Consider the following 27,946-nt stretch of genomic DNA (forward strand, 5'->3'; position numbering starts at 1 on the left):
CCTAAAATGCCCTCTAGACAAATTCATTTTTCCGTGTCAATGAGATTGTTATGGGCATACACAAAACTAAATACCAAAAATAATATTATAAATATTATAATATCTTCTCTCATTCTTCTCACTCTTTATATTATTATTATTAATCAATATTAATATTAGTTTGATATTATAAATTAATAATTAATTTATTTTTTAATATCATTCAAATATACTTAATTATAATTATAGTTATAATTATATTTAATTATTGTAATAATATATTGTTATAATACTAAATCCTAGTTGTAATTAATAAATAATTATAGTATAATTATTTAAATTATGAATCACATAAAATTATAATAAAATAATAATTATTTATATTAAATTAATAACTACTCAATCTAGTTGATAAGGCTCGTTTCATGCATTGGTTTGGGGTTAAAATTCTGTGCATTTGGGGCGCTAATATGGATTTATGAGCTCAGGTGCGTAGTAAATATGCCGGACCCAGGAGTTGCTGTTACCTGACCTGGCAGATGCAAAAGAGATGGAATTGAAGTAAAAATCAGAAGTCGTCGTTCGGATCAGGGAGAATAAAAAATTGGCGACAGGAGCAAAATGGAGCGAGAGCAGATTATTTTAAAGAGTCTTACTTAAGGGCAAGAGCGTCAAATCACCAGAGGGATACCCTAGGGATCAGAGCCTTACATATATAAAGAGCTCAACCTTGAAGAACAAAGAGAGCCGCTTCTACACTTTCCTAGCTCAAGCTTTCGTTCCATGCCTTAGTTCCACACTTCAAACTTCTCATTTCGTTTCACTGCGCACTTGGAGATGGAGGATTCTGGCCACCGTGGTTCTCATCATCGTTGTTATTTTGCTGTGTAACACCGCCTTGTGAAGGCGAAGAAACAATCTTTACTTGCTTTTGTTAGAACTTGTTGGTTTTAAGTTTGATAACTCTAGTTCTTGCTTTGATCTACTGGATTCAGACCTATTTCTAGTTATTATGGAAGTTTATGTTTGCTTTTGTTGGATCACGCTGAGTTGATCTTTATTTATGCTTTTACTTTCGCTCTTGTTTATTGTTGGATGTTTGGAGCTGAGATCTGTTGGTTTGTTGATGGAGGTTGGGAATTTGCGTATGGAGATGTCTGGAGTTGTTGAATCGTGGTGTATTTGAGTTGGAGTTTCGCGTATTTGGTGTTTGCTGTTTACGTTGTGCATGATTATGGCTATTTACTTTCTGTTTCTGCATCCTTTAGGTCCAGTAGCGTAGATCTGTTAGTTTAGGCTTTAATTTCTTGTTTTAAGTTTAGATCTGAAGTTTGCTCTGTTTTCATGGTGTTTAATACTCTATTTTATCTGCTATTCTCGTTTGATTCCCGAAGAAGATGAAGTTGTTGGTAGTTAAAAACCAGATCTGCTTTATGTCAGTACTTTTTCTGCATGTACTTTACTTTTCCTGCATGTCCTCCAGGCCCTGTCAGTACGATCTGCCTTGTCTCTTTTACTTTTCTGCATGCTTTTCCAGACGCTGGTAGTTTAAGGAAACTTGTCTCTATTTTTCGCTTTATGCTTGTCTGTCCAAATTAGGAAAGTCCGTTTAGTTAAGTTTACCCCAATTGTCTTAGAACTTTAAAATATCTCAGTTTCTCCAAGTCATGTATGTTCCGTACGTTCTCAGTTCTTAGACCCAGTAGGTAGAGTTAAGTTTTTCTATCTCTCAAACCCAATAGTTTTAAGTTCTCGACCCACAAAATTGCGTGGTAGCAACCAAACCCCTTTTCCCAAAACATCCTCAAATGCAGTTTCGTAACACCTTCGTCCTCGTGGGATCGATCCTTTACTTCCCTGTGCTAAGTTGTAGTATAGTGGGTTGAGGTTTTTGAAGGAATAGAGTGCACCCAACGACCCCTTTCTGATAGTTTCATGATCTTCTAGCCTCTGAAGTCTAGTCGAATCCTCTGAACCTGTTAGATCGAGTGACATACACCGCACCGCACGTCTACTCTAGTCCTGTCACTAGTCTTAATAAAATTTTCAAATTATGAATTGTATTCATAATGATATTAAGAGTTGAATATTTTTAGTTAGGTGTTTCAACCTTAAAATGAGTATCAAATAATTCAATAAAAAATATTTAATTAATTTAATTATTTTAAATTATTAATTTAATTAGATGTTTTGTTCTTGATTTATATTATGAATGCAATTAGATGTATGTACAAAACACTAAAAAGAAAGAAGAAAAAGAAGAGAAAAGAAAAAAAGGAAACTTAAACTAAGGAGAAAAAGAAAGAAAAAAGGAAGATAAAATACTAAAAAGAAAGAAGAAAATGAAGAAAAAAGAAATAAGAAGAAAAAAAATAATCACATGTTTGATACTCCTTCCGTCTCTTCATAGTTGAGTCATTTTTCCATTTCGGGAAGTTTCTTCATAGTTGAGTCATTTCTATATACGGTAACCTTTTTCTCTCTCTTACTTTTCTCTCTCTTACTTTATTCTCTCTACTTTATTCACTTTATACTTTATTCTCTCTACCTTTTCCTCTCTCTTACTTTTTTATCTATTTATTTAACACACCCAATATTAATTTCTAAAACTCCGTGCCGAAAAGTTTCGTCTCAACTATGGCGAAACAAAGGGAGTACTATTTAATGGAAATTTCCAAAAATATCCTCCATAACAAAAAAATCACATGTTTGATACCTAGGGTTATTTTTGTCACTGGGTACCAAAAACGATATAAAATAAAGATCAGGTACCATTTGCGTGTGAAAGTGAAAGATCAGGTACCATTTATGTAGTTCACTCTTATTTTAAATATATACTTCCTCTGATCACTAAATATGGAAACTCTTTTCTTTCTTGTCCTCCCCTAAAAATAGAAATTTTCTATTTAAGGAAATTTCATCCTCATTAATGAGATGTGACCCATTTTCTATTAACACTTTTTTTTTTGTATCTCTCTCTTGTTTTATCAGTTTTACACTAAAACTCGTGTTGCTTTAAAAGTTTCTATTTAAAAAAACAGAGGGAGTACTATATGGACTAAACCAGACCATTATTTGAAATCCATCTAATTTTTGGTTATCTAAATATTAAGAGCAAAAGAAATGCATCCAAAGTATAATCCAAAACACGGTACTAATGTGGACTCTAAGCACAAAACTATCAGCCCACAAAATAAAGGAAAAAATCAGCAATTATAACCCAAACGAAGTAAAACTTGACCCAATCAAAGGCCCATTCTTGCATCCCATAGCACAATTGCAATGTTTAGGCCTGCTTAACTGGTTCTCCGGTTCTCAGGTACTCGGAATCGGAACCAGAATCGATTGGGTAATCGAAGAACCGGAACCGAAGAATCCGATTCTGGTTCCGGTACCGGTTCTAACGTTTTCATAAATTCCGGTTCCGGTTCTACCCGAAACCGACCGGTTCTTACCCGGAACCAAGTAATATATATTAAATTAATTTTTTTTTTACTAAAAGTGAAATATAGTAATTAACGGTAATTCATTTATTATTATCAAGGTTGGTTTTGATTCATTAGTATTACTGAATGTATTCCTTTGCTACTTTGAAATTGCTTAAAATAAATGCTACTCTTGGTTTGACAATATAATTTTCCAATTTATGTGTTTGGATCATTATTTACCATTATACTTTGAGTGCTTTAAACAAAAATAATTTTAACAGATCATGAAAGCTTTTAGAGGAGTCAAGGTGGAGGTTACTAATTGAGGAAACATGCGAAAGAATATACCGTAATTCTGGTTTGACATCACAGACAACTCGTGGGCTAACGTGAGAATCAAATTTCTTGATACTAAGTGGAGATAATGTAATTTTTGTTATATACTCCCTCTGTCCCACTTTAGGAGTCCCGAACACTTTTACACACCCGTTTTGTAAAAAAATATAATAAATAGTTAAAGTAGAGAAATAATAAAGTAAAAGAGAGAATAATGTAGATAAGAGTCTTCTTTATATTATTCTTTTTCTTACTTTATAATTTCGTCACTTTAACTATTTCTTATGAATTTTACAAAACGGGTGTGCAAAAGTGACCGGGACTCCTAAAGTGGGACGGAGGGAGTATAAGTTAAATCTAGTTTGGTGTCAGATTAAAATTAGGTAAATAATAAACAACTTTTCGTTAATTAGTATACTTAAATTAAAATTAAAACTACAAATCGGTTCCGGTTCGAAACCGATACCGGCCGGTTCTTACCCGGTCGGTTCCAAACCGGAACTGGATGGTTCCGGATCCGGTTCCGGTTCCGAGATTCATGAGATTTTGCAACCGGGTACCCGGTCAACCGGATCGGATAGAACCGGAACCGGCCGAAGAAGCAGGCCTAGCAATATTAGTAAGAATGCAATTTGCTATGAAACAATTTGCAATACGTTAGTAATAATGCAATTTGCAAAGACTATAACTAAGACTAAAAAGTTACAACAGCCATACTACCAAAATTACATGCTACAAAAATATAGTATGGGCTCAAGCCACTATTTACCGGGGATCCAGGATTTGTCATCTGGGGGTACGAGTCGTATGATAAATAATTACATAACACTAAAAAATAGAAAATAGCGGTAAAAGAATATTTGAAATATTATTAAATTTTGAACTCGTTTATTTTAAAATAAAATAAACCAAAACCTATACATAACATCTAATTTATTTTTCTACGAGTTTTCATTTCCTTAAAGCGATGAGCTATATATCATCATCAGAGACTTGTAGAAACATTTCTTTTTCAATGAAAGTCACCAAATAACCATTTAAAGGTTGATCACCAATTCTATTTCGCAACTTATTCTTCAAAAAATGTCATTCCAAAAAATACTCTCTCTACACTTGCCTAGCAATAGGAAGAATCAAAATCAACTTGATAAGCAAAAAGACAAAGGGGTAAGCCACATCCCTCTTTGTTTTAACAAGCTTCATTGAAAGAGAACTAAAATCTTGCAAATTCTGAATGTCATTATCTCTTCTCATATCCTCCATGAATATATCAAGTTGACAAAAGAAGAGAAGCCATCTCTAGGACTAAAGCAAGTCTATATTCTAATTTATTTCCTTAAATGATTCTTTCTTCAATATTTATATCTATCTTTTGGAAATTTTTGTAAAATACATTACTAATAAAATTATATATATAATAAAAGTAGTTAAAAAAAAAAATTTTTGGGGATACCACCGTTCCCCTTGTTTTGAATTCCCTCCGCCACTGCCACTATCTTCTTCTTGTGTTGGAAGCATGGCAACCACCTCTGAGATGGACAATTTGTGAATCAGATCTGAATCGAAACACTTGCATCGGAATCCTAAGATCGTAAGGTACTTCAACTTTACTAAAACTGCGATTTTGCATATTATAAAAACCACCTCCTTCCATACTTCTTATGAAAACCACATTGCTACTGCAAAACTCCACCGCCACCGGGTGTTGCAAATCCAAACCCAAACCTATATCTCTCATATTCACCACCGCCTTCTTTTTTCCATTGCTCCACACCTCCATCTCGCTACGATCTTCTTTTTCCTCAACTTGACACATAAACCCTAATTCCCCTTCATATTCCACCAACGCCGGCAACGTCCATCTACACATGGGAAGGCATCCTGGCAGCGCAGAGCATCGAAAACGCCTCTTCTCCACGTCCAACGTCAGCACGCTGTCGTTTAATGTGAGCCAGTGCACGAATCGGCCTGCGGTGGTGACAGAGGGAGAGCAATTGATGACAATCTCTCCGTAGAGAGGCGAATTATCGATCTTCTCCCATCTCCATCTCTCTGAATCGAAGATCTCGCAGTGGAGCTGGCTCCCTAAGGAGTACAATCGAACTATGACGTAGCGAAGGGGATGGGAACGGGCAACGACGACGGCGACGGATTTGGTTTGGTAGCGGAGTTTGGGATTTGGGAGAGGTTGCCATTGGGCGGTGGCGGGCTTGCAGGCGTAGAAGCGCTTGTTGCGGCATATTCCTCTCTCGCAGATGAGGATCCCTTGATCGCATGAGGCTAGGATTTCGACGCCCTCGTTGCGAGGCCACGTCGAATTGATGGCTCCGGGGGCCGTGGAGACGAAGGCGGAGTGGGATTTCGAAGATTTCAAGGTTTGGAAGAAATAGCCGTAGAGGGAATTGGTTCGTTGGGAATGGAGAGGGATAAAAGTGGGCTCGTAGATGATTTGTTTCCATTCCTTTGAAACGGATTTGCATTGTTCCAACGTTTCCAAACTTGTTCGGCTCAGAATCTCGAAGAACAATTCCGAAAGCAATTTTGCCTCAGACTCCATTTGTTCATTCGTTAGACAAGAAAATAGAAAGAGAATGATCGATCTAATAGTAATACTCGTAGTATGTTTGTTAAGAATGAATGGATAATGCATGTGGGTATATATAGGCACTTATTAGAATGCAACTCTTCTAGCTGAATTCGAATTGGAGTATATACAGAGTCAGGTTAGGATTAAATCTAATTATGTAAAGTTTTCCTTTTATAATACTTTATAGCCTTAATTTTAGGAGGTTAGCAGATATTTTATGGTACTACTATAAGTTAGAAGTTATCAAAACATGATTTTAATTCTCGGACGGACTCTTGGAGTTCAAGTCTTGAAGATACGTTTAGATTTTATGGTATTGGCAGATATTTATATGTTTTCCATATTAAACAAGAATATGAGAATGCTCAGGAATATTACCTAAACATGATTTAATTTATCGTAAGAATCCTTTTGAGTTCAAAATGTTATTTTTGATTACAGATTTTTGATAGGCAAACAAAAAGATAAGTAGAGGAAACAGTTAACGATGTTCACTCTTATTGCCTTAATTTTATAAGGTTAGCAGATATTTTATATATTTTCTTAATGAAACAAGAGTATAAAAATAAATATCGGAGAGAACTATAATTCTATTTTGACTCTAATTTAACTAGATAAACCATATCTCTAATAAGCCATAATCAAACAATCAAGCAACGGAAAGAAATACAGTATAGACGATCCATATTAGAAAAACTCTCCACAATGGCAGCGTATTCTACCTAAGTCTCATCATGCAAAATATAAAGGTATAAACAAGATTTAATTAACGTCCTATACACATGTGTTGATCTTGTTTATGTAGGTTTTGAAGAAAACTTTTTGTTAGTTAGGGTTTTTAAGTCCCATTATCTCGTGAATATTTTGATATGTAAAAAAAAGGAGAAAAGTTTAAGAGTCTATACAATTAACTTTTGATACTATTAGATTTCTATTTCATAATTGCTTTGGAGATCAAATTTTGATCTGTTTTACTTCACCTCTAGTTCATTGACTAATTGTTGGTCCCTCCTTGCTTACATTAACATACTAACCGGCTGCGATAAACTTGACAAACATATTTTGGCATTACACATTTGATAAACTAATAGTTATGGGTCTCACTATCCACTTATACTACTTTAACTACTCTCCTCCTCCTATTTCTTATTATATCAATTTTATTTTAATTCTCGTGTCATATCATAGACCCATTTTTTATGTGACGGAGTGAATACAATAATACTTAATAATTAATTAAAGTCGACGAACTACAAGACTAAGCATACTTTTATAAGTATTTGGGTCGTTGAGTTTACTCCTCGTCCGGAGTGCGATGAGTTCGTGTTGTTTTGGACGTGGTTCTTCTTCTTCCTCTCTCGGCCTGTGTTGCTCTTCTTCCTCTTCATGTAATCAGTCTTCAATACTCTTACCATTCATACTAAAATTTCTACATTGGTGTTATACATACTAGTGTCAACACCCGTGCTATGCACGGGACATGAGATTTTTAAATTAAGTGTAAATAAAGATAAAAGAGTATGAATTAGTTAGAATAAAAGATTAGTGGTAAAAATAAATACAGAATAGAAAAAGAAAGGAAATAAAACATGTGCAAATAAAGGCAAAAAAGTAACAACCGAATAAAAGGAACAAATTAAACATCTCACCAAAATATGATCTACAAAAACCAATAGTTCATAAATCATAAGTTTTGGAAAACCTCTTTGTAAACAACATTTATAGTCGAATCACCCCTACTGTCATCATCCTCATGTTTATAAACCAAAATCTTCAGACCTGCACGACTCGTAACTCTAGATATAGCAACATACAATTGTCCATGACTGAAGACTGGTTTTTGTAAGAATAACCCAACATGAGCCAAAGATTGACCTTGACTTTTGTTAATAGTCATTGCATAAGACACATTCAAAGAAAATTGTGGTCATTGAAATTTGAATGGCAACCTTGGATCAGAGGGAATCAAAGACATTCAAGGGATCAAAGCTTTATCCCCAACATTATGGCCAGCCAACACTTGTGCCTCCGAAACATAATCACATAATCGTGTAATCAGCAATATTGTGTCATTACATAATCCATTCGAGTGATCTATATTCCTTAGCAGCATCACAAGAATATCAACTTTCAGCAACAATTTATGATTAGGTGTACCTGAACACTTCAATTTATTCAAAAACTCAATAGAATGTAACTCAGCTAAACCACCCGATGTCGATTATGAGTTGGCAATACTATCAGAGCTCAAATAAAGACGACCTTCAGACTGATCCAACGACGTCATGAATTGGTTAAGCTCGTCAGCAATCTCCAACATAGGAGCAAGTTTAGCACGATCATGCAAGCAATCACTCAACTGTTCATGATTCATATAACATGGATATATCTTCGAAACAATTGTTTTCAAAGGATCACCAGAATTAGACAATATAATGTCAGAAGGAAGACTAATAGTCACTTCACCATCATTTAGACCACCAAGAACGCCATCTCCAATTGAAGCAACCCAAGAAGAAAATTCCTTCAAACGTTCTGCTTCATCACAAGATGCGGCACTCAACAGTCTCATAGTTTTTGTAAGCCTCAGAATCGTACAATTCTTCCAAAGGTAAGAAGAGTTAATAACAACATTCACAACATCTTGCCTACTATAGTTAGGAACAACATGCAAGATTTGTCTAAAGTCACCACCAAAAATGATAGTTTTTCCACCAAATGGTTTCTGCATGCTACCCTCATCACATACACATATGATATCTCTAAAAGTCCACAACTTCAGTGCAATGTTTATGAATCATCGGAGCTTCATCCCATATGATAAGCTTAGCTCTAACAATAAGTTCAGCAAGCACACTCCCAGGTTTTATGTTGCACCTGGAATCTTCATCAACATTGATGGGAATCTAAAAGCGAGAATGAGTTGTTCTACCTCCAAGAAACTGTTAGAGTTTGTATACTAGAAATCACGTTTCGAGTGATTGAATACTGTGAAAGTCTTATTTTATTTTCCAAGGAATAAAATAAATTATTTTTGTCATAATGTTGTTATGTTTTACATTCAATGGATGTTAATTGCATGTTTAAATGTATAAGTTAACTTAACAAAGTCTAAGTCTTTGTTTTAGTAGACCGGTTGTGGGCGGCGTCCACTTTAAGGTAACACGGTCAGTCCTAAACAAAGAAAAAGAAGAATTTCATGACCTAGATGGAATTAGATTATCCATCGTGAAAGGTTGCAATGTCAGTCTGCATATTTCTAAGCTTTACTGAAATAAGATGACATTGGTGTGGTAAAACACTGAACGGATCTAACAGCAAGACTTGTCTTTGTGCTATCTACTGAAAGACGAGGTCTTGATAAATATTTGTTTCTTAATCAATGTAGGTTAGCATTGAGCATGCGGTATTGATTATGCATTACTTTGACTTATCAAATGGTGCGGGTTTTTCGCAACCCAATAATCCTGATATATTGGGTAGTGGTGATTAATATCTAGCGGTGCTAGGATTGATATTATATTGAATCGTGCGCGAGGTGAGTCTCGTTTGAAAATGTCCTCAAGAGGAGCGCGAAACAAGGTTTTATTATTCAGAAGCTAGCTAGTTGGAGTTTGATCAGTCTATGAATAATAAATAAGCGTTTCATGCTAAGTCCACACTTGGAATTAATAAGAAATTAATTAATTAAGTCCATAGCAGACATTAATTAATTGATGGATATTTTTATCTTAAGCACGAGAAATGAAAGTTAAAACGAAAACCCGGATTACTTATAATTTCGGATTTGGATGGGGAGAGTTCAATATTACTTCTGTAGTGGCTACTTGTAATATTCCAATTAAAGCTTATATTAAATTGTGGGTTCAATTTAATTTAATTAGTAAAAAGTAAATTGGATGATCCCATATCCAAAACCTTTCATAGATCCCTGTTTGGGCCCAAAAGGAACTTAATATAAATAGGAGAATAAAGGAGACATAAATCATAATTAATATTTCATCAAATTTTCATCCCCCTCTCTTAGAAGGGATCGAAAGTTTTCTCCTCTTAGGAGTAGTATTTCTTCTGTCTTCTTTATTTAAGTCCTAGTATTTCGGTGAGATCAGCCCACACTGATATTGGAGTACAGTTCGGGAACCAGAGAGAAGATCCGTTGTCTAGTATTCAAAGCGTCACGTGAAGAAGTAGCTAGCCATCATCAATTCTTTGGAGAATTAATTAGGTATTATTTCTGCTCCGTAGAAAAGCATTGATAAGGCTAATTTCATGCATCGGTTATGTGGTGAAAGCACTATATTTTACTGGGTCTAACACATTTTTTAAGCCAGGTGTGTGACAGAATCGCTAGATGCAGGGGAAGATGGAGGAAACGGACTAGCGAAGGAAATGAAGGAAAGTGAGCAGAACTGAAGGGAAAAGAATGGCTAGAAGAAGGGAGTCAATAGCTGAGGGCAACAAAGACTATCTATACCTCGCTGGGCCCACTTCAAACGCCTATAAATAAAGGAGCATGCACCACACGCATATACACGAATTTTGCTCTTAGATCATACACAAAAACACACACTTGGGAAATGAGAGTTCTGGGGTAGTTTAGGGTTCTAAGGGTCTCATCTTCAGAGAAAGTCAGGCGTAACACCGTCCTTGCGAAGGGCGAAGAAACAATCTACTTACATTCTGTTTTTGCACTTTATTTCGTTCGAACTTCGTGTTTTGGAAGTCGATTTGGTTGTTGTTATTACCGATTATCTATGCATTCAGTTGTTTTTGTCATATTGGTGTTATCTTGTGTTGATCTACGTTGATTCTGTTTTGTTTGAAGTTTTATTTCGGCAGTTACATGTTATTCTCTGTTTTGGTCAATTCTGTTCTTGATCTGGGGAATACGGCGGTAGATCTGTGTTGTTGTTGTTGATCGGAAGTTGTTGGGCGATTCTGTAGCTATGGGTATGTTTTTGGCCGGAGTTTGTGTCGGATGCTTGGATCCGGAGTGGATTTAGCATCCAAGGTTGGATCTGAACAGGGGATTCAAGTTGTGCATGAATTTTGAGTTTTCTATTTCCTTTCTGTCTTACTTCGTCTAGTAGCCGTAGATCTGTTTAGTTTTTAATTGTTCTTCGCTAAATTGCTTAAATCCAGTCTGCATTGTTTTCCGATTACGTTTCATACCTGTTTCTACTGAGTTTTATGCAATTTGATTTGAAGAAGATGATGTCGCTGTTAGTTAGTACTTTAGTTAGTTGTTTTTCCAGCTTTTCGTCCGTACTATGCTTTTTCAGCCATGGTCCCCACCGTCAGTTTATTTCCCAGGTCTAGGTAATTTAGAATAGTTTCTTAGATCTAGCTGTTAGCATAGCAGTCTCCGATTCCAAATTTAGTTTAGTTTCCTCAATCCAAAAATGCGTGGCAGCAGCCAACCCAAAAATAGTTCCCAAATCCATGAGCATGTTCATTACGCATCCATCTCTGTGGGATCGATCCCTACTTCCCTGTGCTAAATTTTAGTATACGTGGTTGAGGGTTTTTGAAGTGGTATTCTGTGTGTCCGACGACCGAGATCTTCCAACGATCCGTGAGTTCCTAGACCTTGTGATCTAGTGGATTCACTGGACCTAGGAGACTTGTTATTCCCTACTGTGCACGCAGTCTAAACAAGAATAAGTAGCATCAAATGGCGCCGTTGCCGGGGATGGATGGCGTTTATTGTTATCGCGTTTGAGGATTTGGTGTAAATAGTTAATTTCTGTTATTTTGTTTTTCTTGACAGTTTATGAACACGGGCTTCCATTCTGGAAGTTGGGCTAGTTCATCTGGGTCAGGAGCGGCCGATACAAATGGTAAGTCAAAGAGTCTACGTCCACTATCACCACCAGGTCAGGTTTAAGGACGGTGGACCCATTTCCGTTCGAATCAGAAAGTGAGAAGGAGTGGAATTCGTCAGGAGAAGAAGACCCGAAGTCGTCAACAGAAACAGAGCATTCCGAGACTGAGGAGGAGGAAGACCCAAATATGGCTCATTTAGTAGATCCCGATCCGGAGATAGGGTCACTCACCGCACATCTCGACGGTGAACCCGCCCATGTAATAGTCTCAAACCCGCGCCGGAGGTCTATTGATATCAAGACAAATGTGCTCGGAGTTTTGCCCACATTCTCTGGACGAAGGAACGGATGTCCTTACGAATTCTTGAACGAGTTTAGTAAGCCGTGTAGCATTCAAAAGCGCCCCAACGAGGCGACTGAGGAGGACTACCGTTTACGTGCAGTTCCGTTTGCACTCAAGGGGGAGGCTAATACTTGGCTGCTGAGGCTCCCACCAGACTCGATTAACACATGGAAGGATTTCAAGCTGGAGTTTTTGGATTATTTTTTCCCGTCCAACAAGACGAATGCCTTGAAGAAGGAGATTCAGGAGTGCAACCAAGAATATGATGAGTCTCTGAGCTCTTATTGGTCCCGGTTTAAGGGACTGCTGGATGCTTGTCCGAATCATAGGATGATTGAAGCGGAGACTTACTATCTGTTTTACGAAGGTGCGAACCCTGAGTCAAAGGACTTGATGAATTCCTCAAGTGGGGGAAATTTTACCAAAAATAAAGCAAGTGAAGCCAGAGAAACTTTGGGAAGATTGATTGAGGCGAAGAAGGCCTATGATAACCCGCGGAGCATATTGAGAAGGAGGTCAGCCAACGCAGTAACGGAACAAGATGACAAGAAGGTGGAAGACAAGATAGATAAATTGGAGAAAGCACTGCTGAATGCAATTGAGAAGTACAACCCTCATGCTCCGGCAGAAAATAAAAAAACCCCTGGTCCAGGGGAAAGACAACTTCAGCCTTATTACGGTCAGCCCTGTGAAGGGGAATGCCCAAGCCCAAGCAAATTCGATGGGGAGCTGGAATCCGGATGGAAGTTGGAACCAAGGAAGACAAAGGGATGACCCATGGAGGACTCACCCCAATTTTAGATGGACTAACAATGATCAAAGTCAGCCACCCCCACTGCAGATCACGAATTATGCACACCCTCCGGAGAGGCAGTCCAACTGGTCAGGGAAAAGTCAAGAAGGGCAATTGCAACTGGGGTACAGGAATCAGGACCATACTAATTGGGGAAATAGGAATCAGAACAATCCAGGGAGCTCCTATGTGCCACCTCACCAGAGGAATAACCAGGGGAACTATCAGAATTCCCAACCAAATCACCAGGGGAATCAAGGGTCTGGTAGCCAGTACAACAACCACCAAGGAAATCAAGGGAACTATCGGCAGAACCAAGGTCAAGGATCAAATTTTAATCAATTCAACTCCAGACCACAAAGGAGTTTGGATGACATGGTCCACGACCTAGTGAATTCACAGCAGTTCATGTAGAATAACTTGCATTCCAACAACGACGTGGTGCACAAATTGCAAGACGCTCAGTCGGAACATAAAGCCGCCATGGATATGATGGCGAAGCAACTGTCCCAGATCGCAGTCTCTTTGAATGAGATGCGGGGAAACGAAGGGAAACTTCCTGCCACGGTCAAGCCGCCAGACCAAGCAAACATTAGTCAAATCACCTTGAGATCCGGGCGAGGCTATGAAGGACCGACGCTGGAGATTGACGAGGAGGTACCCACACAGGCAAATAAAGGGAAGGAAGGTCAAGTGTTTCAAGGGGTTAGCCCTAGACCCAGAGAAGTCCTTGTTCAGGATGACCTCCAGAAGGGAGATTTAGGGGGATCTCTGCCTCGACCAAGTGACCCATTTTTCCTAGATCCAGAACCTGAGTTAGTAAGTAAGGAAGGAAGCAGGGAAGTTGGTGAAACCCAGGCTGGGAGTTCCACAAATGCAGTGAAGCGAGCAAAACCATTTCCATACCGGGGGGAAGCAAAGAAAAAGAAGGATGATACAGAGGATCTCATGGAGATTTTTAGCAAGCTAGAAATCAACCTGCCATTCTTGCAAGCCCTGAAGATGTCTGCCTTTAGCAAGTTCATCAAGGAATTCATAGCAGGAAAGACCAAGCCAGACGGGAAGATTGTGATCGGGGAGAATGTGTCTGCTGTGATACAAAAGAGAAGGATGCCCTCGAAATGCACAGACCCAGGTATGTTCACATTACCCATTTCTCTAGGGGACATCAAGGTCGAGCATGCTATGTGTGATTTAGGGGCATCTATAAATGTTTTACCGCTTTCGATCTACAAGAAGCTAACAGGGGTTAGGATGGTCGCCACCAAGGTGGTAATCCAGTTAGCAGATAGAACTTGCATTTGTCCTGAAGGTGTGTTGGAAAATGTCATAATTAAAGTACATGATTTTCTGTATCCTGCTGATTTCTATGTGATCAAGATGAATGATAAATAGTCTGCTGAGTCTAGTGGCGTACTTTTAGGGAGACCATTCTTGCGTACTGCTAAGACCATTATCGATGTCTTCGATGGAACAATTTGTTTAGATTATAATGGGGAAAAATATACATTTAGCATAGATGAGGGTATGAAAAGGCCATTAGATGTTGAGAATCTGTATGCTATTGATGTTATTAACCCCCTGGTCCAAGAATATCTTGAGACAGAATTGATACAGGAACAAATTGACAACTCGGAGTTGAGCCATTTAATTGACAGAGAAGTTGTAGGGTGGTGTGCAGCAATGAACACAACGGAGTTGACAGATAAGGAACTCACAGAGGCCATCATGGAGTTTTGCAGGAATCTCGAGTCAGCTAGATCTAGGGGAACAGCTCACGTGGCCAGTCTGGAGAATTCTCCTGGGTTTGGGAAGGAGGCATTACCAGATATTGCAGAAAAAAATCGCTTACCCCAGGAGACGAATGAAACAAAGAAGGAACTGAAGACACTTCCACCAGGCCTCAAGTATATGCTTACTTGGAAGTGAATGAGACATTCCCAGTAATAGTCAACAGTAACTTGACCGAGGAGTAGGAGAAGGAATTGTTGGAAGTAATTAGGCGAAACAAGAAAGCAATAGGGTGGACCCTCTCGGATTTAGTAGGAATTAGCCCTGATCTTTGTATGCACCACATCCGTCTAGAAGAAGATGCAAAGGCTCACCGAGATGCACAACGAAAACTGAATCCGAACATGCGGGAGGAAGTTCTGAAAGAGGTGTTGAAATTGCTCTCTTTAGGGATCATCTACTCCATTCCGGACAGCGAGTGGGTCAGTCTTGTCCATATAGTGCCTAAAAAGTCTGGAATACAGGTTGTCAAGAATGATAAGAACGAATTGGTACCCACTAGGCTGGTGACGGGGTGGGGGATGTGCATCGACTACAGGAAGCTGAATGAGGCCACAAAGAAGGATCACTTTCCCCTACCTTTCATTGATCAGATGTTGGAAAGGTTGGCTGACAAACAGTATTTTTGTTTCCTTGATGGATACATGGCTATTTCCAGATCTACGTTAACCCAGAGGACTAAGGGAAAACCACGTTCACGTGCCCCTTTGGTACATATGCATACCGAAGAATGCCGTTTGGATTGTGTAATGCACCAGGAACGTTCCAGCGGTGTATGATGAGCATTTTTTCGGATCTGCTGGAAGTATGCATTGAGATATTCATGGATGATTTTACCGTATACGGGAACTCATTCGACACTTGTTTGGCCAGCCTTGACCTAGTATTGAAAAGATGCAAGGAGAAACACTTGGTTTTGAATTTCGAAAAATGCCACTTCATGGTGACAGAAGGCATTGTCTTGGGTCACGTGGTTTCTGAAAGAGGAATACAAGTAGACAAAGCAAAGGTAGATGTAATATCAAGGTTATCTTACCCCACTAACCAAAAAGAAGTTAGAGTGTAACACCCGCGATTTTCGAATAATAAAATTTTTCCCATTGAATGCGATATAGTGATTTAAAATGGAATTTGTGAAGAAAACAAAAAAAGATAATATTTAATTTTGCGCGTGATTAAAATCATCGATCGATTTTGAAGAATTAATATTTAGAACAACACTAAATATTAATTGGTTGCGTTGGGTGATGTTAATCTTTGTTGGGAACAAGATGAAGAAATTAATTAAAGTCTTCCGTAAACTTTAATTAATAAAAGAAACGCAAAATATGAAGTAAATATCTGGACTTCTCAATTAAATAAAGCTCAGTGTTTATATGTTACAAATTTGACTTTAGTTCTATGAACTAAATCAAATAAATAAAAGATACAAGTTGGGCTATATAAATAAATGAGTCCAAATGAAATTGAATAAAATTGTGGGAGATAGACTTTGAGCCAAATCCTTCTCTCTTCCTTTGCTACACGTGTCTCTCTTCCTTTGCTACACGTTTTTTTTTCAGCAGGAATCTTCAAGAATTTCCATCCAGCCGTTACCTGCAAGCAAACCACCCACATTAATCCTAATTAATCCTAATCATGAGGATTTATCACTGTTTAATTCAGTCACTAATTGCCATTAAACCACCCAATTAAGTAGGAGTTAATCCTAATCACTTCCAGATTGGTTCTCTCTTAAATTCACACTCTCACTTTCACAAAAAAAAAAAAAAAACCAAAGAAAGAGATAGCCGAGAGGGAGGAAGAGAGTAGAAGAAACTGCTACCCTTTTTGTTTCACTCTCATACAATCTAAGAAAACCGAAGCTGCCAAATCTGAGGAACTCATCCTTTCGGCCCAACAAATTCCGCAGTGTACACCACATTTCAACTTCGACAGAAGGTATAGACCTTCCCTTTCAATCATAAGTTATGAGCTTTATCATCTTGTCATCATAGCATAGTGTCATACATCAATCTCCCACACAGAGAACTAAATCAATAACACAATCGAGCAATCAACAATTGAATCACCTCTTGCTTGCAATAATTCAATCTTTTGAACCGAATACACCCCACGGAAAATAAATCAAAATACGAAAGAAACATAATTTGAATAAAGAACTTATCTTTCGGGGCTGTTCGGGGTTGTTTCGAGGCTGTTCGGGTTGGTTTCGGGGCCGTTCGGGGTGAATCGGGTCTCTGCCGAACAGCCGTTGATGGAGATTGGAGAGGATCGATGAACTGCTCCTCGAACTGGTCAGCGGCGATGGCGGAATGGCAGCAGCGTCGACGGCGAGGCGCCTGTCGCGGCGCTGCCACAGTGATTCCACGGCGTAAGATGGCGTGGGCTGCTCGGAACAGTGACAGCAGCGGCGCTGTGCAGTCGACTGGTGGTGGTGCGACGGCGTTCTCGAACGGAAGGTAGTGAGAGGGAGAACGGCGGTGGCGTGTGGATGAGATTCGGAGAAGACGATGGATGAAGGGATTTCTCAATTTGGGGATTTTCTCAATTTGAAAAAAAAATGAATGAGGGGGAGAGGTGTACGGATAGTGGAGAAGAGAGTATAATTTTAGGCCTTTACTTATTTTGGGTTTCCCTAAAGTAATTGGAGGAATAAGAGTGGGTTAAAATAATTAGTTTGAACTTGTAATTCAATTAATGTTTGGGCTGGAGTTTTAATCCAAGAATTTCGGAGAGTGCCAATGGCTGGGCGGCAGCCAAAAATTTAAAAAGGAGTTTAAAACGACGTTTTAAAACTAGACAACTTAATTTTTCTTTTCGAATAATTAATTGAGCGAAAGATAAAATAAACACCCATATAGAATGCATACATATTTTTTTTAGTTACTTGATTCTAGAAGCTAATTTAGCATATTATATTGTTTGCGAAAATGCTATCTCTGCAAGCAAGTTGAGGTTGGAGTAAGAAATCTCAAGTTAGGCAATTTAAGCGAATGAGGTGAACTTTTCTATCCTACATACTAATGTGGATGAAAATATAAAAATGTGAATCTATGTTTGTTGTTTAAGTAAATGATGTTGTCTTGCCATAAATGATTTGTTTTATGCCTATCTGTTTGGTTGGAACGTAAGAATCGAATTCGTGTTCAAGTGAGGGTGGTGTCCCTACTCGGATTAGTGTACACAAGTGGCCGTGGAAGGTGGCCACCTTCTACGGGTCACAAATAAAGTTATGGAGGCCGTGGGAGGTGGCCACCTCCCCGGCTGGAGAAAAAGGTAGGTGGCCGTGAGAGAGCACCATCTCCACGGAACTTGGTGTTCAGATATGGCAAAAGTACAGAAAGAAATTAGACTGATCAGTCGAACTTTAACTCACAAAGAATTTAGTAAGCTCGGGCCTTTTAACAGAAAACCCTCGAGTGTTACTGTGATGGCATGACAATATTTTCATTTTATGCATGTATACTCTAAATGTACAGGTTGAGCAGTGACGGTGGAGAACGCTGAGCAGAGTTATGATTTTCCTTTTATTTTAAGTAGAGGCTCTTGGCGGTGCATGTCTCCATACATGTGACCGCATCATTCCGCTGTGTATTGTTCTTCTATACTCTGATAAATAATTATTGAATAGTAAAATTTCCATACAAGTTTTTGTGATTAAAAGTTTATCTGAAATTGTCTTCCCTTTATTTCAAAGTGAATATTTCGACATTATTATCCCCTTTCTATTCCCCTCTTCTTATTTCCCACCCATAGTCACGGTTTACAGGCTTTGCTATCCTTAGCAAAGTGCGGTCGTGACATAGAGGCTTCCTGGGTCATGCGGGTTTCTATAGAAGGTTTATCAAAGGATTTCGTGAAAATCGCGCAGCCGCTCACTCATTTGTTGCACAATGATATGGAATTCGTCTTTGATGAAGGATGCAAAAAGGCATTTCAGTTGCTCAAGGACAGACTCGTATCAGCACCAATTATCAGAGCGCTAGATTGGAATCACCCTTTTGAGATAATGTGCGACGCGAGTGATTTCGCTGTGGGAGCCGTCCTAGGACAGAAGATTGAAGGAAAAAGTTATGTGATCTTCTATGCATCCAAGACTTTGAATCAGGCTCAGAAGAATTATGACACCACGGAGAAGGAAATGTTGGCTGTCGTATACTCGTTTGAAAAATTCCGACCCTACCTTCTTGGGTCGAGGGTTATAGTCTTCACAGATCACGCAGCAATAAAGTACTTACTAGCTAAGAAAGAGTCTAAGCCGAGGTTAATCTGTTGGGTGTTGCTTTTGCAGGAGTTTGATTGGAAAGTGAGAGACAAAAGATGAACGGAGAATAGAGTAGCCGATCACTTGAGCAGAATTCATCAAGGGGAAACGGAAGAAGCCATACCCGATGCTTTCCCTGAAGAGCATTTGTATTATTTAGGGAAATTTCCTAGACAGGTTAGTTGGGAAGCAGTTTTGGCTTTAACCGGTCTAGGAGAAACTGATAAAGGGAAGCGCACGCTTAACGCAGAACCGTGGTTTGCTGACTTAGCTAACTACTTGGTCACGGGAGAGGTGCCGAGTTCAGACGAAATTTCTCGGGCCCAGAAGATGAAGATTAAAAGTGAAGCTAAATATTACTTTTGGGACGATCCCTACCTGTGGAAAATGTGTTCAGATCAAGTGATTAGGCGCTGCATTCCCGAATGGGAACAAAGGGATGTGCTAATTCATTGCCACACCTTGGCATGTGGAGGTCATTTTTGACCAAGGAAGACAGCAAGGAAAGTATTGGACAACGGTTTTTACTGGCCGACACTCAATAAAGATGCCTTTGAGTTTTGTCAGTGTTATGAGAGATGCCAACAGACAGGGGGAATTTCAAGGAGGGACGAGATGCCTCAGGTCCCGGTGATTGTGTGCGAAATTTTCGACGTATGGGGAATGGACTTCATTGGGCCATTTCCATCATCCTGTGGGAACACATATATATTGGTTGCGGTAGACTATGTGTCTAAATGGATAGAGGCTAAGGCCACCACAACATGCGAATCGAAGGAAGTGGCGAAATTTCTGAAGGCCAATATTTTCAACAGATATGGAGTTCCTAGAGCCATCGTCTCAGATCAAGGAACGCATTTCTGTAATCGCACCATCGAGGCTCTGATGAAGAAATATGGTGTTCACCATAGAGTATCTTCCCCGTACCACTCTCAGTCTAATGGCCAAGCGGAAATTTCTAACCGCGAAATCAAGGCAATATTGGAGAAGACTGTTCATCCGTCAAGGAAGGACTGGAGCAAGAGGCTCGGTGACGCATTATGGGCCTACAAAACTGCTTTTAAGACGCCTATTGGAATGTCGCCTTACAGGCTTTTGTTTGGCAAGATGTGCCACTTACCTGTGGGTATCGAACACAAGGCGTACTGGGCAGTAAAAGAGTTGAACATGAAGCCTTCGGCTTGTGAAGAAAAAAGGAAGTTACAGTTACAAGAACTGGAGGAATTGAGGCTGGAGTCGTTTGAGTCTGCCATGTGGTACAAAGAAAGGACGAAGTTATGGCATGACAAGAATCTCCTGGTCAAGGAACTCCATGTGGGATAGAAGGTGCTACTTTTCCAATCCCGGCTCAAGCTGATGCCAGGGAAGTTGAAGTCAAAGTGGATCGGTCCATATACCATCGTCGGCCTCCGCGTAAACGGAGCAGTAGAGATCCTGGGAAGTACCTCTAACTCGGTCCCTTTTCTTGTTAATGGTCATAGAGTGAAAGTCTATAGGGATAATTCTGAGCTGTGTGTAGTGGAGGAAGTGCCACTACGCGCACTCTCTACTATCACCTAGACAGACGAGGAGGTATTCTCGATGAATTCCTGGGTCAGGTAAATTGGTTGACATTTTGGAAATATGCACTGAACCAGGGAATCTCGGGAATACTCAAAAGGAAGGTGTAAATAGTCTAACTGCTTTTCAAACAAAGGAAAATCCAAAAAAATAGTATATACAATTTAAATCTCGCAAAAATATTTTAGAAGTACCAGACTCCAAAGGACAACCGATTCTTTATTTTCTAACCTTGACCTAGGAGTCTGGCGTCTTCAATTTTTTTAAGTATAGGGTCATGGTCAGGGAAGTCAGCTAGGGAAGGAGAGCCTGGAAGAAGAAGTCAAGGAGAGCCTGGAGGAAGAGGTCAAGGAGGGATTGAGATAATTTGAATTTCAAATTTGGCCGATATTTATGGGAGGTGTACGGTTGCTTACATCACGCCAGCAACCGCACCATCTTTTCATCAGAAAAGGCAAACCGTCGCTTCTCTCTCCAATAATCCCAAACGACGAAAACCGCATATTCCTCTTCCTTCTCTCTACTTTCGTTCTCTCTCTAAAAACACAAACCCTAACCAAATTCGACCAAGTTTCTCTTTGATTTCAGATCTACAGTAATGGATCCAACTCAGGGCACCGGAAGTTCGCAGCCGACGGCGTATGACGCAGTTCTGTTGGCAGAATTGACGCAAAAACTAGGTAGCGTCGAGAAAGCGAAGGAAGTCTACGTTCTGTTCTCCGCCAGCCTAATGACACCCGCGGCGGCCACACCACCACTACGATTCCAGAGGATTCGGCGGCACAATCAGCACTTTCCCAAGAAGAAAGACCTCAAGATTCTGGATCTCGACATGCAGAAACCGCTTCACGGGAGGCGGATACAGATGAGGCAACGCATGAACGGCCGGCAGATGGTGGGCAGAAGAGAACAGCGAAACGGAGGTGGAGACCGAACAACAAGGTAACGGAAACCCTAACTCTGAGGGTGAGAGAGATGCTGAGGGGGAAACCCCTGTTCGAGAAGAAAGTACTGTGGGGGAAACCCCTATTTTGGAAAGGATTGTTGAGGGGGAAACCCCTATTGTGGTAGAAGTTGTGGAGGGGGAAACCCCTGTTCGAGAGTTGATGGCTGAGGGGGAAACCCCTATGGAGACTGGGGATGAAACCCCAACGGATTTCAGGGGTGCGACCCCTGAACCTATGGAAGAGGGGGCGACCCCAAGTGATGTCGAGGGGAAACCCCCGTTTATATTGAGGGGGCGACCCCGATGGTGGATGATGTGGACCTGGTGGATGACCAGGAAGAAGACGAACCCCAGATAGATAAGAGGGCAGAAAGGAGACTAGCCAGGAGGAGTCTGCTCGACGAGGTTGATGACTTGGTTTATTCTGAGAAGGAGGAGTTCCCTGCTCGAGGGACAGATGCTGAAGAGGCAGAGGAACGTCGCCTGGCCAAGGAGAGGGCAAGAAAAGGAAAGGCAGCGGCGACCCCGTCTACACGGTCGAGGAAAGCTCCCTCCGTCAAGGAGGTTGAGGAGACCCTTTCCCCAGTGACCGACGTTCCCTCGACTGAGGAACAGGACAATCCTACTCCTGAGCCACATTCTGAATCTGAAGAATCTGAAGAGGAGTTTATTCCAGGACGCCCAGAGGTATGGCTGACTAAGGAACTGCTGGAGTCGGTGAGGCAGTTCGACGATCAGAAACGGGCCACAATGTACAAGGAAAGATGCAGCGCCGGGAAAATGGCTAAGTCTGGGAAGCAGTACAGCCCCAAAGAGCTTAAAATGATTGCATGCGATGAGGACTTCCGCGTATGTATTCATTCAATCGGATTCAAGTGGTTACTGAAGCACAACCAGGAGAAGGTGCCGGTGGACTTAGCAAGGGAGTTTTTCTCCACATTCCGGCTAAAGAACACCTCTGATCTTGACGCGGACTCCATAACTTTCAGGCTTTTTAATGAAGAACACGAGATGAGCATCCGAGAATGGTCCTTGAGAATGGGGTTGTTCACCCAGGCTGAGGATGATGAAGGAATATGGAACGAGAGGATGATCGGTATGCCGAAGAATACGCCGGGTTTCAAAATATAGGCATCATGGGAACTGATTACCCACTCCAAGGCAGGAACGTTCAAGTCCAGCTACTCAAAAGCCTCTCACATCGAGGACCGAATCCTCCGTTTTGCTCAGACGTTTATCAGCTACAGCTTAATGAGAACTGTAAATTCAGCTCTTACAACTACCGACCTTTATTTCACTTGGTACATGGCAAAGGGCGTGAAGGTGCATCTAGGTTATTGGCTGGCTCAAGCATGCCACCAAATGACAAGCAACCCTGCTCGTCATATGTATACCTGCCACCTCCTCGGCGCCTACCTCCAGCGGAACATTGAATTGAAGATAGATAAAGCCGCTCCTTTGGTCGTCATGTGCGAGCCCCCGAAGGTTTTCAGTGTTGATTACTTTTTCAACAAGGGGTTGCTCCAAGCTCATGGCGCCAAGACCTTCTTCTACTCGGTAAGAGACAAGGTGAAAGCGGAGGCTGGAGAGGCTGAGGAGGTCATGCCAAGTGAAGAGGTTGAGGAGCTGAGAATGGATGTCCAGGATGTGAGAAAAGAAATGCAGGTGATGAGGAGAGAAATAGTGAAAGAGCTTGGGGGGATAAGGAAAGAATTGAACGGGAACCGAGAAGAGGTGAAGACCCTGCGGGGCAATATTGCAGACTTGGCGGTGAAGTCCGCCAAACAAAACGAGCGGATGACGGAGGCTGTGGAACTTGTAATGAAGATGTTGAAATAGTTGGAGAGGACACTCCGCTTGACCCAGTCGAAGGTAACTCCTGGGTCCAGCAGCGAGGTCAAGCCACCAGGCCAGAGCAGCTCCTCCGCCCAGCGTGCACCGCTCCCGCTCAAGCAGATGGTCTCCCCACCCGTGCCCAAGCAAGTGTCAATCCCAACGAAATCAAAGTTCGTCATATGATCAGGAAGCCAGTATCTGACCAACCAGAATAGGAAGAAGAGGAGCCGGAGCAGCCGGCGAAAAAGAAAGTGAAGATGACCCGACCCGGAATCCCACCCCAATCTGGCTCTCGAGGGAGCCAACCCCAGAAGTGAATCACCCCCATGACCAAGTAACTTTTAATTTCTGTTTTCAGTTATTTTTCTTTGTTCTTATTGTTTGTTTGATATTTGCCATCTGTGTTTGTCTTCTCCCACTTAGCCCAATGCTTGGTCTAAGTGTGAGAAGTTTATGTTTTCTGTTTTGTTGTGTCTTCTCCCACTTAGCCCGTTGCTCGGTCTAAATGTGAGAAGTTTTTATTTTCATAAATTGTTTGTTGTGTGTTGTATTGATCTCTCTGTGACCCTTCACGACGATGGCTTGAGGTCAAGCTTGAGTGAAGTGGGAGGGGGAGAGGAGTCAATGCATGTATTTTTCAGCATGATAAGAGTCTTTAGGTCTAGTTTTTGTTTGTGTCGCATGAGCCAGTGAATACAATACGGCATGATCTCCTTAGTGAAAGTAATTGAAAATAGGAGGTATTTTAACTTAGAAGCCTTTTCCTTTAATAAGCTAAGTCAATCTGAATGAAGTAAGAACGATAGAGGATGCCTTAACTTACTTAGTTGTGAAGCCCCACTATAAGAGTGAGTTATAAGCCTTTAATAACTTTGAGCTAACACATATAAAGGGGCCGCCACTGAATGCTTAGGGAGAAGAGTCATGAAGGAGAATAGGGGAATTGGGTTATGAAGGTATAAGCTGGATGAAGTCCAGGAAGATGAGTTATAAGCTGGACGAAGTCCAGAGGAGAGAAGAGGGAAATAGAGGAATAAGCTGGACAAAGTCCAGAGAAAAAAAAAATGAATGAAAATGAAAAAAACAGAAGGAGGTATAAGCTGGACGAAGTCCAGGGGAAAGGTGTCTAAGGGCAGGAACAATAATAACCTGACCTAGGAAAAAGAGGAGGAAACTCTCATAACCCGACGCTTTAGTGGTATGGTATGACAATAACTTAAGAGAGAATCGATCCTAACATCCCTGGTGAGGAATGAGTGATCGAGTGAATCCAACAATTGGGTAAGTAAAAGGCTATCTTGACGAACTGACTGATTGGCTAGGTAGAGAAAGGGAAAGGGCCTATTTGGAGGAGTGCAACCTATTGGATTGACCTTAATCTTGTGGGGACGGTTGCCTAAAGGTTGAAGCTAGCTCATGCATATGTGTTTATGTGTTTTCATTTGTTTTAAGTGTCTATATTTGTGCGTCAGTTATGTCTAGGTCTAGGAGTCTGTGTTAAGTTAGAGTCTAAAGAGTCGGTCGAGGGATAACCTTGCTTTGAAATTCGCCTTATTCTTTTTTCTTGTCTTTATACTTGAGGACAAGTATAGTTTAAGTGTGAGCAGTTTGATAAGGCTAATTTCATGCATCAGTTATATGGTGAAAAACACTATATTTTACTGGGTCTAACACAGTTTTTAAGCCAGGTGTGTGACAGAATCGCTAGATCCAGGGGAAGCTGGAGGAAACGGACTAGCGAAGGAAATGAAGGAAAGTGAGCAGAACTGAAGGGAAAAGAATGGCTAGAAAAAGGGAGTCAATAGCTGAGGGCAACAAAGACTATCTATACCTCGCTGGGCCCACTTCAAACGCCTATAAATAAAGGAGCATGCACCACACGCACATACACGAATTTTGCTCTTAGCTCATACACAAAAACACACACTTGGGAAATGAGAGTTCTGGGGTAGTTTAGGGTTCTAAGGGTCTCATCTTCAGAGAAAGTCAGGCGTAACACCGTCCTTGCGAAGGGCGAAGAAACAATCTACTTACATTCTGTTTTTGCACTTTATTTTGTTCGAACTTCGCATTTTGGAAGTCGATTTGGTTGTTGTTATTACCGATTATCTATGCATTCAGTTGTTTTTGTCATATTGGTGTTATCTTGTGTTGATCTACGTTGCAACTGTTTTGTTTGAAGTTTTATTTCGGCAGTTACATGTTATTCTCTGTTTTGGTCAATTCTGTTCTTGATCTGGGGAATACGGCGGTAGATCTGTGTTGTTGTTGTTGTTGATCGGAAGTTGTTGGGCGATTCTGTAGCTATGGGTATGTTTTTGGCCGGAGTTTGTGTCGGATGCTTGGATCCGGAGTGGATTTAGCATCCAAGGTTGGATCTGAACAGGGGATTCAAGTTGTGCATGGATTTTGAGTTTTCTATTTCCTTTCTGTCTTACTTCGTCTAGTAGCCGTAGATCTGTTTAGTTTTTAATTGTTCTTCGGTAAATTGCTTAAATCCAGTCTGCATTGTTTTCCGATTACGTTTCATACCTGTTTCTACTGAGTTTTATGAAATTTGATTTGAAGAAGATGATGTCGCTGTTAGTTAGTACTTTAGTTAGTTGTTTTTCCAGCTTTTCGTCCATACTCTGCTTTTTCAGCCATGGTCCCCACCGTCAGTTTATTTCCCAGGTCTAGGTAATTTAGAATAGTTTGTTAGATCTAGCATAGCAGTCTCCGATTCCAAATTTAGTTTAGTTTCCTCAACCCAAAAATACGTGGCAGCAGCCAACCCAAAAATAGTTCCCAAATCCATGAGCATGTTCATTACGCATCCATCTCTGTGGGATCGATCCCTACTTCTCTGTGCTAAATTTTAGTATACGTGGTTGAGGGTTTTTGAAGTGGTATTCTGTGTGTCCGACGACCGAGATCTTCCAACGATCCGTGAGTTCCTAGACCTTGTGATCTAGTGGATTCACTGGACCTAGAAGACTTGTTATTCCCTACTGTGCACGCAGTCTAAACAAGAATAAGTAACTTCAAATGGCGCCGTTACCGGGGATGGATGACGTTTATTGTTATTGTGTTTGAGGATTTGGTGTAAATAATTAAATTCTAGATTAAGTAATTCCTAAACTATGATACTTAAAAATAATAAAAGATTTAATTATCCAGTCAATTAAAAACCAACAGAATTTAATTAGTCTTAATCTGCCTTAAGGCTAAAGGATAATTAATGAAAAACCATAACCCAAATATCTAAGCGATAATTATAAACTTAATGTTTTAATATGGTCTCCATCGGTTGGATTGCCCAATTTTGTGAAGCTAGTTTCAAATATTATCGCCACCCGCTATGTGGGCACAAAAATCCTACGAAAGAGTAAGTTCATAAGGGTGGACTTCTCACATAATAAATAGAATGCACTAGAAAGTGGTTCCTAATATTATGGCCACCTGCTTTGTGGGGACAATAAGCCTAAGGAACTACGAGTTTCAGGGTTCAATCAAAATTTATGAGATAGCTTGATTTTGTTATCAGCACATGAACATTGTCATGGGATTGTGTTGTAGAAATAAAATTCTGTAATGCTAAATCTGATGGTCGTGCTTAGGCAACATTAGGCGGCCATGCCATTTTGTGGTCTCTGGACTATTCGTCGGTGTTGTGACCAGTAAAATTTTCAAAATTTTAATGCGTATTAACCTCCTCTGGATGGTACAAAATTTTAATTTTGTTGTTGTAAGATTTTGAAACATTTTCTGGTTAATCTACTCAATTTCCTTACATAAGTTTGTGACAAATAGTAAATTTTTCTGTTTGCAGTGCAATAAAATCCGTCAAGATGTCTTTTAATCCTCTTTCTGCAATACTCAAAGAAAACAAACTCGAGGGCCAAAATTACATTGAATGGAAATAAAATTTGAATATCATTCTCACAGCAGAAGAGTACAACAAGTTTGTGCTCACTACTCCACAGCCTCCAGTTCCTGCGGCTAACGCAGCCGTGGGAGTTCAGAATGCGCATAAACAGTGGCATAAGGCGAATGAGATGGCTAAGTGCTATATGTTGGTATCTATGTCTTCAGTACTCAAGCATCAACATTCTGCCATGGCGACCGCCGCCGAGATTATGCAAAATCTTGCAAATCTTTTTGGTACTCAGAATCAAACGGCTAAGTCTCAAGCCTTTCGGAGTATGATGACGAAGACTATGAAGGAAGGCACATCTGTGAGGCAACATGTCCTCGAGATGATGAGCCACCTCAA

The 27,946-nt window shown here is 40.3% G+C and overlaps 2 protein-coding genes and 1 long non-coding RNA gene across 3 annotated transcripts; all 3 read right to left on the reverse strand.

Annotated features, from left to right (window-relative positions):
• Positions 1–5,227: 5,227 nt before the first annotated feature.
• LOC125205211 (uncharacterized) lies at positions 5,228–6,300 on the reverse strand. The gene has a single exon (XM_048104033.2). The coding sequence runs from the start codon at positions 6,298–6,300 to the stop codon at positions 5,236–5,238; it is 1,065 nt and encodes a 354-aa protein (XP_047959990.1). The 3' UTR covers positions 5,228–5,235.
• A 2,251-nt stretch (positions 6,301–8,551) lies between these two features.
• On the reverse strand, positions 8,552–9,061 carry LOC148923025 (uncharacterized). The gene has a single exon (XM_089060893.1). The coding sequence runs from the start codon at positions 9,059–9,061 to the stop codon at positions 8,552–8,554; it is 510 nt and encodes a 169-aa protein (XP_088917019.1).
• Positions 9,062–16,411: 7,350 nt separating this feature from the next.
• On the reverse strand, positions 16,412–17,166 carry LOC125208251 (uncharacterized). The gene is made up of 2 exons (XR_007174075.2): positions 16,908–17,166; positions 16,412–16,678 (listed from the first exon to the last, which is right to left on the reverse strand). It is a non-coding gene; the product is annotated as an uncharacterized LOC125208251 (long non-coding RNA).
• Positions 17,167–27,946: the final 10,780 nt, after the last annotated feature.

The sequence above is a fragment of the Salvia hispanica genome, chromosome 6 (genome assembly GCF_029641045.1).
Source record: "Salvia hispanica isolate PSC_SH4W2 chromosome 6, Shi_PSC_v1, whole genome shotgun sequence".
Lineage (NCBI taxonomy): Eukaryota > Viridiplantae > Streptophyta > Magnoliopsida > Lamiales > Lamiaceae > Salvia > Salvia hispanica.

Bases quoted from the DNA above. Each gene is read 5' to 3' on its own strand.
- LOC125205211 (XM_048104033.2), bottom strand. From the start codon at position 6,300: ATGGAGTCTGAGGCAAAATTGCTTTCGGAATTGTTCTTCGAGATTCTG.
- LOC148923025 (XM_089060893.1), bottom strand. From the start codon at position 9,061: ATGCAGAAACCATTTGGTGGAAAAACTATCATTTTTGGTGGTGACTTT.